Source organism: Aquarana catesbeiana, linkage group LG04 (genome assembly GCF_042186555.1).
Source record: "Aquarana catesbeiana isolate 2022-GZ linkage group LG04, ASM4218655v1, whole genome shotgun sequence".
NCBI classification, from domain to species: Eukaryota; Metazoa; Chordata; class Amphibia; order Anura; family Ranidae; genus Aquarana; species Aquarana catesbeiana.
This window is the reverse complement of record NC_133327.1, coordinates 115,243,239-115,260,057: the sequence shown is the minus strand read 5'-3', so window position 1 is coordinate 115,260,057 and position 16,819 is coordinate 115,243,239. Positions and strand designations below refer to the sequence as shown.

The 16,819-nt window shown below is 41.8% G+C and overlaps 1 protein-coding gene across 1 annotated transcript in view; it reads left to right on the top strand.

Annotated features, from left to right (window-relative positions):
* The window catches only part of LOC141141191 (ephrin type-A receptor 3-like), a 348,950-nt gene that overhangs the window by 126,595 nt on the left and 205,536 nt on the right, over positions 1-16,819 (top strand). The window contains 1 exon segment of the mRNA XM_073628888.1: positions 11,892-12,051. Coding sequence (XP_073484989.1) covers positions 11,892-12,051 — 160 coding nt within the window.

The following is a 16,819-nucleotide window of genomic DNA, read 5'->3' as shown; positions in this document are numbered from 1 at the left end:
AAATGTGGAAACAAATCCAGACAATCACTGATTTTTGAAAGAATTTATTTGCAAATTATGGTGGAAAATATGTATTTGGTCAATATTAAAAGTTCATCTCAATACTTTGTTATATATCCTTTGTTGGCAATGACAGAGATCAAACGTTTTCTGTAAGTCTTAACAAGGTTGTCACACACTGTTGCTGGTATGTTGGCCCATTCCTCCATGCAGATCTCCTCTAGAGCAGTGATGTTTTGGGGCTGTCGCTGGGCAACACAGACTTTCAACTCCCTCCAAAGGTTTTCTATGGGGTTGAGATCTGGAGACTTGCTAGGCCACTCCAGGACCTTGAAATGCTTGTTACGAAGCCACTCCTTCGTTGCCCGGGCAGTGTGTTTGGGATCATTGTCATGCTGAAAGACCCAGCCACGTTTCATATTCAATGCTCTTGTTGATGGGAGGAGGTTTGCACTCAAAATCTCATGATACATGGCCCCATTCATTCTTTCATGTAAACGGATCAGTCGTCCTGTTCTCTTTGCAGAGAAACAGCCCCAAAGCATGATGTTTGCGACCCCCATGCTTCACAGTAGGTATGGTGTTCTTTGGTTGCAACTCAGCATTCTCTCTCCTCCAAACACGACGAGTTGTGTTTCTACCAAACAGTTCTACTTTGGTTTAATCTGACCATATGACATTCTCCCAATCCTCTTCTGGATCATCCAAATTCTCTCTAGCAAACCTCAGACGGGCCCGGACATGTACTGGCTTAAGCAGGGGGACATGTCTGGCACTGCAGTATCTCAGGCCCTGGCGGCGTAGTGTGTTACTGATGGTAGTCTTTGTTACGTTGGTTCCAGCTCTCTGCAGGGCATTCGCTAGGTCCCCCCGCGTAGTTCTGGGATTTTTGCTCACCGTTCTTTTGATCATTTTGACCCCACAGGGTGAGGTCTTGTGTGGAGCCCCAGATCGAGGGAGATTATCAGTGGTCTTGTATGTCTTCCATTTTGTAATTATTGCTCCCACAGTTGATTTCTTCACACCAAGCTGCTTGCCTATTGCAGATTCAGTCTTCCCAGCCTGTGCAGGTCTACAATTTTGTTTCTGGTGTCCTTTGACAGCTCTTTGGTCTTCACCATAGTGGAGTTTAGAGTGTGACTGTTTGAGGTTGTGGACAGGTGTCTTTTATACTGATAACAAGTTCAAACAGGTGCCAATAATACAAGTAATGAGTGGAGGACAGAGGAGCCTCTTAAAGAAGAAGATACAGGTCTGTGAGAGCCAGAAATCTTGTTTGTTTGTAGGTGACCAAATACTTATTTTCCACCATAATTTGCAAATAAATTCTTTCAAAAATCAGACAATTTGATTGTCTGGATTTGTTTCCACATTTTGTCTCTCATAGTTGAGGTATACATATGATGACAATGACAGGCCTCTCTCATCTTTTTAAGTGCGAGAACTTGCACAATTGGTGGCTGACTAAATACTTTTTTGCCCCACTGTATATCTTGTTTATCCTCCAATGGGGACACTAGTTCTGGTGACCCTGGTGACAACCAGATATTCCCTTACTTTATAGGGATTTTTGCTTACTTCCCATTTTAGCTCTGTTACAGGCTTCCCAGCCTAGAGGTGAGATCTGGGGACTTATTGGCCCCAAATCTCACTGTAAAGAGGACCTGTCACGCACTATTCCTATTACAAGGGATGTTTACATTCCTTGTAATAGGAATAAAAGTGATAAAAAAAAATGTAAAAAGAAAGCATCAAACTAGAAAAATAAAAGCAAAATTAACAATATAAGAAAAAAAAATTGTAAGCGCTCCTGTCCCAGCGTGCTCGCTCGCAGAAGCAAATGCATACGTAAGTCGTGCCCACATATGTAAATGATGTTCAAACCACACATGTGAGGTATTGCCGCGAACATTGGAGCGAGAGAAATAATTCTAGCACAAGAACTCCTCTGTAACTCAAAACATGTAACCTGTAAAATTTTTAAGCGAGGATTTTTAAGTTCCAAAGTTTGGCGCCATTCCACGAGCGTGTGCAATTTTGAAGCGTGACATGTTAGGTATATATTTACTTGGCGTAACATCGTCTTTCACATTATGCAAAAAAATTGGGCTAACTTTACTGTTTTTTTTTTTTTTTAATGCATGAAACAATTTTTTCCTCCAAAAAAAATGCGTTTGAAAAATTGCTGTGCAAATACTGCGTGAGATAAAAATTTTCAGCAACCGCCATTTTTTTCTCTAGGATTTTTGCTAAAAAAAAAATATATATAATGTTTGGGGGTTCTGTGTAATTTTCTAGCAAAAAAATGATGATTTTTATATGTAAAAGAGAAATGTCAGAATTGGCCTTGTAGGCAAGTGGTTATACACTTACTGCTGTACTTTTGCCACGTTTCAACTGAGATTTTAATAAATCAGCAGTGGTTGTTCTCCTCTGTACTTGCTAGTGCAAATAAACATGTTTAGGTGCCCCGTAACAACCATTCAGGATATATTTGATATTGTTTAGTGGAGGTTAGAGAATGATGCTAACATTTGATTGGTCGTTATGGGAAACATTGAATGATCCCTAATTTACAGTCTTCCTAGAAAAATGTCTTTTTGGTGCACAGAATCCATCTTTCAATATTCTGCATTCATCTCTCCACTCACCCCTCTTTCTAGTTGTTTCAGTGAGGTTAGTGAAGCTTTGCAGTAAAAATGTGTCCTTGATTTGCAGTGAATTGAAGCAGAAGGAGACAATGTTTTATTGATGCAGTTTCTCCTGTATCTAAGGAGTCATGTGTCAGGTCTGCAATATAGGACAAATCATCTATGGGTTGCTTCATTCTGAAAGAGGAAATATACTTTGGTGACCAATTCTAATGAAAATCTGTGACAAATAATTAGATCACACTAGTGTAACCTTTTTCTAATTTGAGCCCAGACCCACAATAAGACATCCCTAGCTCCTCAAGTCTGAGCTATGTACATGCTACCTCTAACTATATCACTATGGTTCTTAAGCATCTCTTCCCTTGTTTTGTTTCAAATGCTGATTTATGCATTGGTATGCCTACTTAGAATCAGGCTATCTGGACAGTATAGTCACCTGCTGGCTTGGCACTATCTGCATGCAGCGTAACTCTTCAATAAGACACATAAGTTAAGTAAAATGCTATTTTATTTTTGATAATTGCAGTGAAGATGATTTTTTTCCAGTATTTTGATGTGTAAGAACAATTTTCTCTGCAAAGTACCAACACTGACTGAGGGAACATGGAAGAAACAGCAAGGGGTGTAGCTAGGACTGAAGTACAGTGCCTTGAAAAAGTATTCATATCCTTTGAAATTTTCCATGTTACAACCAAAAACTTAAATATTTTATTGGGATTTTATGTGATAGACCAACACAAAGTGACACATAATTGTGAAGTGGAAGGAAAATGATAAATGGTTTTCAATTTTTTTTATAAATAAATATGTGAAAAGTGTGGCGTGTATTTGTATTCAGCCCCCCTGAGTCAATACTTTGTAGAACCACCTTTCCCTGCAATTACAGCTGCAAGTCTTTTTAGGGATGTCTCTACCAGCTTTGCACATCTAGAGAGTGACATTTTTGCCCATTCTTCTTTGCAAAATAGCTCAAGCTCTGTCAGATTGGATGGAGAGCGTCTGTGAACAGCAATTTTCAAGTCTCAATTGGATTTAAGTCTGGACTTTGACTGGGCCATTCTAACACATGAATGTGCTTTAATCTAAACCATTCCATTGTAGCTCTGGCTGTATGTTTAGGGTCGTTTTCCTGCTGGAAGGTGAACCTCCACCCCAGTCTCAAGTCTTTTGCAGTCTCTAACAGGTTTTTCTTCTAAAATTGCCCTATATTTGGCTCCATCTATCTTCACATCAACTCTGACCAGCTTCCCTATCCCTGCTGAAGAAAAGCATCACCACTACATGATGTTGCCATAACCATGTTTCACGGTGGGGATGGTATGTTCAGGGTGATGTGCAGTGTTCATTTTCTGCCACACATAGTGTTTTGCTTTTAGGCCAAAAAGTTCAATTTTGGTCTCATCTGACCAGAGCACCTTCTTCCACATGTTTGCTGTGTCCCCCACATGGCTTCTCGCAAACTGAAAATGGAACTTCTTATGGCTCTCCTTCAACAACTGCTTTCTTCTCGCCTCTCTTCCATAAAGGCCAGATTTGTGGAGTGTATGACTAATAGTTGTCCTGTGGACAGATTCTCCTACCTGAGCTGTGGATCTCTGTAGCTCCTCCAGAGTTACCATGGGCCTCTTGGCTGCTTCTCTGATTAATACTCTCCTTGCCCTGCATGTCAGTTTAGGTGGACGGCCATGTCTTGGTAGGTTTGCAGTTATAGCAAAAGGGAGATCCTAGTACTGAAGTACCTAATATACAGGGTAACTCTGTAGGTACTTTATAGTTATTTGTGCCAACGTCCCCGACAATATGTTAAAGGCATCAAGGAGCTAAATATTAGGACTTTATGGGCACAACTATAATGAACTACAAAAAATATATAAAGAAGTTAAATTGTGAAATTTTATTAATAACATACAAAAAACACAGAGAATAGACATGAAAATTTAAAAACGCATCTGATATAGGCATACAACTCAGTTAAATACACCATTATGGATCCTATCCTGCAGTCTCCTATACAATTCTCTATAACTGTATATAGACAATTTAAACATTAATTCTGGGTAAAAGAAAGGGTACACTTCCCCTGTAGAGTTGGAATTGAGAGAACATTGCAGGTCTGGTGTTCCAAAGTGGTATAATCTCTAATTGCTCTACATGTTTCACGTTGACAAAGAACGCTTCTTCAGGAGCTAGAGGTTCAAATGGATATGAAAAAAAGAGAAATGCTCACAATAGTGAACTTAATCAATAGATCAGATAGTTGTAGGTAAGAGGAGTAGCTTGTATGGGCTGCAGTTCCCACGATAGAAAGCAGGAGGATTTGGGAGTGCACCGCTCACTTCAGTTACTGCCTGTTGTATGTCTCACCGACAAAGAACGCTTCTTCAGGAGCTAGAGGTTCTATTAAAAATACATACAGACAAAGAAAACAAATGTCATAATCACAGTAATTGAAAGCTATTCTTAGTATGTAAACTGTAGAGAAATATAGGTAACAGTTTTGTTAGAAATTCCGCCCTCCCAAGGTGAGGCACGGCAAGGGCCCTATAAAAGATTGAGGTCTCAAATGGAAGGACAGCACAGACTGGCGGTCTAGGGCGATCCATACACAAGAAGCCTATGGAAACGTTTGATCATATAATTTAAGGTAGACAGATAAAAATGAGTGAACTCTAGAAAGGAACCAGAAATTGCGATCATCAATGATCATAAATATTTCAAACTTAAATACAAAGCAGGAAGGAAAGGAAGGGGAAAGAAACACACAACAACAAGGGATAGGGACAGGAACAGGAATAGGGGAGGGGGAGGGGAGGGGGATAGGGGAGGGGGAGAGGGAGGGGGGGGGGGAAAGGGGAAGGGGGGAGGGGGGAGGGAGGAAGGGGTCTGTATTAACAAAGTTTGGAAGAAAAAAAAAAAAAGGGCTTACCAAATGGATATGAAAAAAAGAGAAATGCTCACAATAGTGAACTTAATCAATAGATCGCTAAAAACGATCAAAGGTAAAGATGTATCTGAAAAGAGTCGGATGGGCAGCAAACAGGAGCAGGGGCCTCCCGGATGTATGTCACATCAGATAGTTGTAGGTAAGAGGAGTAGCTTGTATGGGCTGCAGTTCTAGTGTACAAAGAAAACAAAAGCAAAAGTAACGATCAGCATAGATTGCAAGTTTAGTTTGCATATAGAGAGGTCCTGCCAGAGAAAGGCACCAACAGCTAAACTTACCCCACGATAGAAAGCAGGAGGATTTGGGAGTGCACCGCTCACTTCAGTTACTGCCTGTTGTATATCTCACAACGGAGCATAAACACGACCCCATATATAGGGACACCCAGACCGGAAGCAGCCGGTCTGATCAACACGGCATCTCCCGGCCCCATTGCAGGCAGCTGCGCATGCACCGGGCAACGTCACTACCACGCCAAACGACGCAGGCGCGGCAGGAATGACTCCGCGCATGCGCCGAACCGAGGCCCAGAGAGACGAGGCCCGGCCAATGCGCAAGCTGCAAAAGCGGGGACAGTAGGAACCCGAGCGGGTCCCCAGGCCCCCGTCAATCGCCGCACAACCGGTCGGAGGATCGAACCGGATGTGCGGTGCTGTGCAATGAAAACCACCAGGGGTGATGGCCAACCTAGTCCACAAGAGACCAACACTAAGGGCGCAGTACCAAACATCACCACAGGGGGACGGAAAAAATAAAAGAAGAACAACAAAGATATACAATTTGTGTACATAATCACATATACATGATTATAGATCTAAATATAGTCAAACATTGTGTAGCAAAAACATATGTCTGCCAAAATATACATCAATAATACAGAAAAGGGGAAGGGGGGGCCTGAAAATTGGCACATTGATCTGGGATATAAATACCAAATATGATCTTAACCTCCCTGGCGGTATGATTATTTCGGATTTTAGGTGCTGAAAGCGGTACCATTATTTTGCATGGAAATTTGGCGTTTTATATTGTAGGTCTGTAAATCTTAACAATAACACACTTAAATCTGTCCAAACCAGAGTCTAGTAGATATCCCGGGTATGATAAAGTTTGAAACACAAAAACATAAATTATAATATAATAAATAAAAATAAATAATTAAAAAAATTTTTAAAAAATAGTAATAAAATAAATTTCCCCACAATTCACTATCGCTCAATTCTGCAAGTGTTCTAATTTACTATCGCTGTTTTCTAGCTGGTCTAAAGCCACTTTTGACGTAAAGGGACACTTTTTGGTTGCTATGGACAATCTCCAGTTTCCAGGCAGAAAGAACAGTGTATATCATGTAAAACTGCATGAAGGGCATGGGCCAGAGCACTGGGGACAAAAGGGATGTGAAATCATTTCATACAGTACTGTAATCTGTAAGATTACAGTACTGTATGTGTTATGATTTTGACATATTTTTGAATTTGCCGCCAGGCTCCGCCCCCGTGCGTCGCGCCGCTCGCAGGGAACGGAGCCTGGCACGGAGAGGCTTCGGAGGAGGACGGAGCCCTCGGACACAGCGGGGGACATCGCAGGATCCCGGGGACAAGGTAAGTAACGCCGCCCCAGGATCCTGCAATGCGATCCCGAGTGTGGCTCGGGGTTACCGCTAATGGTACTGAATTTTAACCCCGAGCCACACTCGGGAATACCGCCAGGGAGGTTAATACTTTTTATTTTTTAATATATACATGTTTTTTATATATACATATTTTTTGCCTCCAAATGGCAGAATCCAAATCGTCAAGTATAAGGTATGATAGAAGGTTGTTAGGGGGGTAGCTGTGAACTCAGAGAAACGGTTTATATGAGAGGGATTCGTTCAAGCCAGGTGCTCTAATGGCATTTAAGCGTTCAATCCATAAGGACTCTTTCTGTAAAATAAACTTATCCCATTCACCACCTCTGGGGTTTTTTGGGATGACGGCCAGGACAGTAAAGGAAATACAAGATGTATCAAACCGGTGATATAGATCAAGGTGTCTGCTCACAGGTGTGAGCATCTTCCCATTCCCGGAATAATAGACACGATCGTTAATTCTTTGTCTAAGTTGTCTGGCCGTCATCCCCACATAAAAAACCCACAGGTGCAGGTCATCAAGTACACCACCCCCTGTGTGCAACATGTCGCTGAAAATTTTGGATAATAGGTTTCGCCATTTGGAAGCAAAATTGGATATTCAGAAGATATCCACGAACAAAAAGAACAATTGCCGCAGGGCATTGTGCCTCTTGGTTCTCGAGGAGAGGTTGGGTTGAAAGTTTTGTATTGGCTGGATACAAGTCGGTCCTTGAGAGACACCGTGCGTCTATAAACTATCCCTGGATATGGGTTAACATATTTCTTCAGGATAGGATCCTCTGTTAGAAAATGCCAATACTTTCTAAGAATGTTATTGATGTCTTGGTAATGGGCAGAAAATCGGGTGATCAGTTTGATGGTGGGATCCTGTAATCGGGCTTTTTTAGTGTAGAGTAGCTCATTCCGTGATCTACTTTTAGCTTTGTTAGGGAGTGAGTGAGACATACAACAGGCAGTAACTGAAGTGAGCGGTGCACTCCCAAATCCTCCTGCTTTCTATCGTGGGAACTGCAGCCCATACAAGCTACTCCTCTTACCTACAACTATCTGATGTGACATACATCTGGGAGGCCCCTGCTCCTGTTTGCTGCCCATCCGACTCTTTTCAGATACATCTTTACCTTTGATCGTTTTTAGCGATCTATTGATTAAGTTCACTATTGTGAGCATTTCTCTTTTTTTCATATCCATTTGAACCTCTAGCTCCTGAAGAAGCGTTCTTTGTCAACGTGAAACATGTAGAGCAATTAGAGATTATACCACTTTGGAACACCAGACCTGCAATGTTCTCTCAATTCCAACTCTACAGGGGAAGTGTACCCTTTCTTTTACCCGGAATTAATTTTTAAATTGTCTATATACAGTTATAGAGAATTGTATAGGAGACTGCAGGATAGGATCCATAATGGTGTATTTAACTGAGTTGTATGCCTATATCAGATGCGTTTTTAAATTCTCATGTCTATTGTCTGTGTTTTTTGTATGTTATTAATAAAATTTCACAATTTAAGTTCTTTATATATTTTTTGTAGTTCATTATAGTTGTGCCCATAAAGTCCCAATATTTAGCTCCTTGATGCCTTTAACAGGTTTGCAGTTATGTCATACTCTTTTCATTTTCAGATGATGGATTTAACAGTGTTCTATGAGATGTTCAAAGCTTGGGATATTTTATAACCTGTCTGATGTGTTCCTTGGCATTCATGATGCTATTTATTCAATAAGGTTCTCAAACAAACATCTGAGGGCTTCACAGAACAGCTGTATTTATACTGAGATTAAATAACACACAAATGGACTCTATTTACTAATTAGGTGACTTCTGAAGACAATTGGTTCCACTAAATTTCAGTTAGGGGTGTCAGAGTAAAGGGGGCTGCATACAAATGCATGTGGCACTTTGCAGGTATGTATTCGTAAAATAATTTGAAAACCATTTATTATTCTCCTTCCACTTCACAATGTTGTGCCACTTTGTGTTGGTCTATCACATAAAATCCAAATAAAATACATTTATGTTTTTGGTTGTAACATGACAAAATGTGGAACATTTCAAGGGGTATGAATACTTTTTCAAGGCACTGTAACTAGCACTAAACAGGGGAAGAGGACAAAGGGAGATACCAATCATGTAAACAAGTGTATATAAACTGTCATTAGATGTCAGCATACTACAGAACAATAGTAACCTGATGCACTTCAAAACAACATAGAAAAATACATAAAGGTGGGACAGAATACCCCCTCTAGAAGTAGCAAGTTTGCCCTATTATACCAGCCTGGCTCATGCAAAGACATCAACATTTTGTTCAAATGTTCTTCTAGATAAAGGCCAATGAGAAAGGTAAATCCTTATGGCCATAGGCAGAAAAAATGGCTAATACACTCTTTCCTTATAGCACAAGGGTCCTTGGCCTGGGTTAACTCATGTATGGCTACGTTGGCCCTGAAGTATGTATGACTGGGGAGTAACTGGGCCTTGATGCAAGTTTTGAGCCAGTTACCCTCAGTTTCAGTTCCATGCATACTGATTCAGACTTAGAGGACCTTGTAGTTCACAACTAATCCCTATACAGTATACTAATTCCCCATCATAAATCCCAAGACTAAGTAAAAAAAATACTCATTTCAGGGGCTGACTTCTGGCCTGTTTGACTAGGTGAGAGGAGTATCATTGGTGTTCTCGTCAGAAGCTGATGATTACAGATATCCTCGGAATTTACTTCTGCACAGTGACAGTGTTGTATTACCAACAGAGGGCTTTTTAGGATGCACTCTTACTAACGGTTTTAACTGGTCCCAGGCACGCCTCACCCCCTTGGTCTGATTCATTTGTGTAGTATGAGTGTTCTGAACCCTGTCTGGGAATGGTAAAGTGCACTGTGCCACTTGGAAGTGTACTTGTGTGCTCCAAGTATAGCCTACTATAACATAGTGTAATGTAATGGGGCGTACACACGGTCGGACTTTTCAGCTACAAAAGTCCGACAGCCTGTCCGACAGACTTTCGACGGACTTTCGACAGACTTGCGGCGGACTTTCTAACGAACAGACTTGCCTACACACGATCACACAAAAGTCCGTCGAATTCTTACGTGATGACGTACACCGGACTAAAATAAGGAAGTTGATAGCCAGTAGCCAATAGCTGCCCTAGCGTGGGTTTTTGTCCGTCAGACTAGCATACAGACGAGCGGATTTTTCGACCGGACTCGAGTCCGTCGGAAAGATTTGAAGCATGTTTCAAATCTAAAGTCCGTCGGATTTGAGGCTGAAAAAGTCCGTTGAAAGTCCGGAGAAGCCCACACACGATCGGATTACCAGCCAGCTTTAGTCCGTCAGCGTCCGTTGGACTTTTGTAGACGAAAAGTCCGACCGTGTGTACGCGGCATAATAGTGCCTTCTTTGTCCTTAACTAAACCTGCAGCATTCTAGTGATCATTATTGTAGCATGATAGATATTATAGATATTTTAAGGTATTTCAAGACAAAAAAATTATTTGTACCATAAAATTTTAAACGGATCTTCACCCCCAGTTTTTTTCAAACCCCTGCTTGCTGGGTTGAGGGTTCTGCAAAGTTCAGATACTCATTTGCCCAGTGGATTCTGAGTTGTCCTGCAGAATCCTCTTCCCTTCTGCCACTGATCAGGTCTTGCGCCATGTTTTTGTGTGAGGTCATTGGGAGGTTGACGTCTCTTTTGAGTTGATGTGCCGCTAGGCACACCCGTCAGCCTTTTCTTCGTGAAAGGTTAGGCCTCTTGGGATTTGTGATATGCATAACCCAGGAGGCACGGGCAGCATAGTGTGTGTCATTGGCCTAGGTGAGAGACGTATATGGGGGTGGGGGAATGGGGTTAAAATGAAAAGGCAATGTTTGTGTAGTGGAAGAGAGGAGAAATGGAGAGGAGGAATGGAGAGGAGGGAAGATTATTTTGAAGGTGAAGAAGACTTTAATGTGCGCTTAAGGCCCCTTTCACGCAAATGTTTTGATCGGGTCCACCTGTCCGTCTTTCAACCGGTTGCAAATGACCAGGCAGTCCGTTTACATCCAACCGTCCATAGAGAAGAGCGAGATGTGTCTGTGTCCGCTCTACATAAGCGAAGCAGAGATGGACATGTCATCCGCCTGCTCAGCGGCGATCAGCAGATAAATCCCCTGTTGAGCGAGCGGATTGCAGGCGAAGTCCACCCTGTGTAAAAGACCCTACATCGCAAAGCATGTTTTATAGTGATTAGACACTTTGAATAAAAAAATTGCAGTATTTGTTGGGTATTGTCAATACATACTGTATATTCATTCAGATATATTGGGTAATTGTAATATTTTTTGTCATGTAGAAAACTCCTAACTAACTTATGCAAATTTCAACAAATCTTATATCTTTCAATGGAACTAGGATGTTAATTAAATCAGTGTAAATCCAGCAATTCATTAAACATGCAGCACGTGTACTCTTAAGAATCCTCTCCAAGAACTGCAGGGGGTTGTCATCAGACTCTAATAACAGTTAAATGGACCATTTCACTTCCACTTCCTATTTCTGTCACTGCCAGCTTAGCACACAGGGGGTACTGGATGCAGGCTGTCATCTGAGCCTGCTTTCATTGATGTTGATAGAGATGACAGATTCACCTGATGTGCCTTCTTTGTGTTTCAGCATGTCGTCCTGGGTTGTACAAGGCTTTGCTGACTGATTCGTACTGTACAAAGTGTCCACCCCACAGCTTCTCCCTGCAGGACAGTTCAGCTGAATGCACATGTGAGAGAGGTTACTACAGAGCCAAGTCCGACCCCAAGTCTATGGCATGTACCCGTAAGTTTACTTCTTCTTTCCTAAACTTTATTATGATTGGTACTATTATTATTATTGTTTTTATTACTTTCTTTGCAATTTTTAACCCCAGAGAACAAGAAAAATCAGTCAATGTACTGCTTAAGCTATTTAAAGTGGTTGTAAAGCCTTACATATACCCAGTGAAGTGACTGGCCTCAGGTGATACACAGCGATGAAACAAATACTCCTACATAAGTTCTACCTGTCTATCGGCAGCTCTTTCTTCTCTACATCGGCTCAAATTGCTGAATTTTAAAGCTTGCCTGAGAGCTCAGAAAAAAGGGGGCGGAAAGCTAAAGGTACACACTGCAGAGCTCAGTGAGGAGAGCACTGACAGCTGATTGGAGGGAAGGGACACCACCTCCCCCTCCACACAGGAACAGAGGTGAGGCTGTCAGCTCTCAGCTGGAGGTCCCTCCCCCGTCACCATTTTTCTCTTGGTGTCAGGAAAACTCATCAGAAGTCAATCTTAATTGAGACAAGTACACACTATAGAGGGATATGTTTTGTTCATATTGCATGCCTGGGGTTTACAACCACTTTAAGTAACATTGTAGTGGTGCTTAAAGTCTAACTAAAGGCAAGGCTTTTTGGTTAGAAGGATTAGAAGGATTACAACACTTGGCCAGTTTTTATTACTGTCTGTTACTCTGTTAGGGATATTAACCCTATTTGTCCTTTATTATTACCAAAAGTGAAAGAAAATTCCAACTTTTTGGTTGTTACCAGAACAGGAATAGAGGAGAAATCTTTCCATGGGGAACCTAGTTCTGGTAACCCTGGTGACAACTAGGGATTCCCGCACTTCGGAAGGATTTAACTTGGCTATGGGACAGGAAGTGAGGGGAAATCTACCCAACAGGACAGAAATGGCAAAAAAAATTAAAAATGATGGGTGACTTACTTAAAGCAGATTGTCACCCAAATGGGGAAGTTCCGCTTGTTTGCATCCTCCCCCCTCCGCTGCCACATTTGGCACTTTTTTGGAGGGGGGGGGGGCAGCTAGCACTATAATGTCAAAAAACTAAATCTTCCCGGTAAAATAGTAAAAACAGTGCTGTGCTCAAACACAACAATAAATAAAATTAACAAAAACTATGTTACAAAACATAAATATATCAAGTGAAGAATCCAAGTAAATAAATGGTTACTGTCCCTTTAAATGACATGGGACAATAATGCCTGAATAGTGTATGTGCAATTCAAAAGCAAAACAAATAAATAATATCTGTCCCTTTAAATAACATGAAGCGTTAATGTGTAAGTAATATACTGTATAATTCAGTTCATCTATATATCACTTGACCAGTCCATGAACAAAAAAATAAATAAACATAAATTTAAAAGGTAACTCCACTTTCATGAGAAAAAAATATAGCAAATAAACAAAAAAATAATATAGCATATACAATTGCGTCTCAAGTCATATTGTATTTAAATGTTATTAAAAATTACTTTTCCTTTGCAATCTGTGGCCACTGTAATTCTCTGTAAAGCAATATGGCTACCTGGAAGTGTTCTGTACACACAGAACGCCCTCCCCAAGAAACATAATTTCCTGCTTGTGTGATTGGCTCACTGATATTCCCAGAAGTCTACACTAATATACAAGTCAGATTTCAGGCATCCCCTGCAAGAAAAATGTTAAATACTCCCAATATGAAATCACATCTAAAGAGATGCAGACCCTGCAATTTTCCTTATCAGAGCCCCACAGGTGCAGCAGCTGGTTGATAATTATGAAACCACTCATTAGATTCATTTTCAACATGTACACAGAGAAATACACATGGATTTCTTCAGAATACCAAAAGGTAGGACTCTGTAGCAATGTTTGCGTCTCCTTTAATCATATGTATCCAGATGGTTTAAGTCCAATTTTGCACAGTGATAACCACCACCAACACATATACTGTATATGTTCAAAGGAGACACATCCACATTTTTTATAAGTTTTACATTTATGTTTATTTTTTTTTCCACTGACTGGTCACATGATATATAGATGAACTGAATTATTACACATTACTGCTTTATGTTATTTAAAGGGACAGATATTATTTATTTGTTTTACTTTTGAATTGCACATACACCATTCACACATTGTTGTCCTATGTCATTTGAAGGGACAGTAACCATTTATTCACTTGGATTCTTCACTTGATATATTTATTGCACTGTTTTTATTATTTTACAGGTCTCAGAAGACTGCGGGACCATTCACAAAGCGCAGTGCGCCTCGCACATGTGCAGTAGGAAACTGTCTGTGAAGCCAGAAGGCTTCACTGGCGGTTTTCCTTACCTAAGATAATGGCGCCTGCACCCGATGCCGATTGAAGAATCGGTTTGGGTGAGGACAACTCTGGATCCCTAGACAGGTAAGTAAGTATTGTGCGTTAATGTGCATTATGCTATTATTGAGCATCCAATGGATAGAACCCCAGCACTGAAAATCAAGAATGATAGCCATGTTATCAATGTGTCCATCTGACAGCCCACTTTTCCCCACTTTTTCATATAGCTGATACTGTGTGCTGTGAACATGGCAGGGTAGAAATGAACATGAGAAATCCAAGTTATGCTGCGTACACACGATCGCACATTCCAACAACAAAATCCATGTTTTTTTTTCTGACGGATGTTGGCTCAAACTTGTCTTGCATACACACAGTCATACAAATCTTGTCGGAAATTCGGATCGCCAAGAACATGGTAATGTACAACACGTACAATGAGCCGAAAAAAATGAAGTTGAATAGCCAGTGCGGCTCTTCTGCTTGATTCCGAGCATGCATGGAATTTTGTGCATCGGAATTGTGTACACACGATCGGAATTTATGACAATGGATTTTCTTGTCGGAAAATTTGAGATCCAGATCTCAAATTTTGTTTGTCGGAAATTCCGACGGAAAATGTCCGATGGAGCCTACACACAGTCGGAATTTCCGAGAACAAGCCCCCATCGAACATTTCCCATCGGAAAATCCGACCGTGTGTACGCGGCATTAGAGTAAGCTCACAGGGCTGCTCCACAAGCAGTGCAAACATTGCCACAAAAAGAAAGGCTGTGAGACTGGCCATACATTATACAATTTTCTTTTTCAATTTTCCTTAGATTTACCTTCAACCATGTAGTCCAAGGGCCTGTTTGCATACAAAATTGAAAGTGTTTAGGTTTGACCTCATATTATATCATTTTGGTAAATCTAAAGGAAAATTTTGCAAGAAAATTGTATATTTTATTGTCAACCTTACTTTCATTTTAAAATATATGTAAAGCCCAAAATTATTTTTAATTTTAGCAGAGAAGGAAAAGATTAACACCCCTTCCGAGTTATTTTTTGCTGCCTTGTCCCACTAGGGAGATTTTCCTTCACTTCCAGTCCTGGAGATGAAACAGAAAATAATAGAAAATCTCTCCAAGCTGATTGGAAAAATAACAGTCATAGCAACAGGGATCCACATTGCAGGGGCTGATCCAGAGCCTAGTCTCGGGAGGGGCACTGCCATAAAATTTTGCGGCCAATTTGTCGGGGCAATGGCTGGTGTTGGCGCTTCAATCATCACAGCATCATGGTTGATGTGGTGTCAGGATGATTGAAGCGCATTATTTATATTATTACATTGTAATGTAAAATGAAATCGTTCAACTCACCATAATGCAGAATCATTGGGAGCCCTGAGCGTGTCACTTGCTACCGTCGCCTGCCACCAGATGCAGCGTGTCACTTGCCACTGTTGGCTGCCACCAGATGCGGATTGTCACTTGCCAATGTCGCCTGCCACAAGATGCGGATTGTCACTTGCCAATGTCGCCTGCCACAAGATGCGGATTGTCACTTGCCAATGTCGCCTGCCACAAGATGCGGATTGTCACTTGCCAATGTCGCCTGCCACAACATGCGGATTGTCACTTGCCAATGTCGCCTGCCATGTGGTGGCCTGTACTTTAGTGTGGACAACATGGAGAGCGCCAGGAGGTGGGTGCCGGTGGGTGGGGCCAACACAGTCAGGGGCGGAGAAAGCCTGTGCTGGACAGGCTGGCAGCCTGGCTGGACGTGTGCTGTGCTGTGCAGTGCACTCTCAGTTGTTATATACTTGTTAGTTAGTACTAGTAGTTACTGCTGTCTGCTGTATTGTAAGGAGGCGCCGCTCCAGGCTGTGTCACACTGTCACCGTCACGTCGGGACCGGGTCGGTCGGCTCTGAGTCTGAGAGAGACTCAAATCCGACCTCCGACGTGACGCCGACTCTCACTCACACATGCAGTGTGACTGACGTCACTCGTTGCTAACGCCAGGGCTGCCTGGCATCTAGGAACGAGTGCAGGGAAGAGGCTTCACCCACCTCCTTCCTTCAGTTTCAGACAGTGACCGCCGCCGCCCGTACCACACGCGAGTCTCTCTCTCGGCGCCGCTGATTGGCACATGTGAGAGAGAGACTCGGGCCGGCAGTGGAGCGGCAGGAGGAGGATAGTGGATACAATAACATTCAGAGTTATTTCGGGGGGGGGGGCAATTGCCCTGTTGCCCCCCCCTGGATCCGCCCCTGCCACATTGGAGGATTTTGAATTGCCCTTACCTATTGCCCTAATGACAGCTCAAAATATATGGATCTAGCCTCACTCTCTGTCTTGATGACAATGGTCCCAAGGACAAATCGAGGGGTGCATCGTCCCAACGAGGACAGACAGAAACAAAAACTTGAAAAACTCTACCTAACTTACCTACTAATGCAGATGGATGCACATAC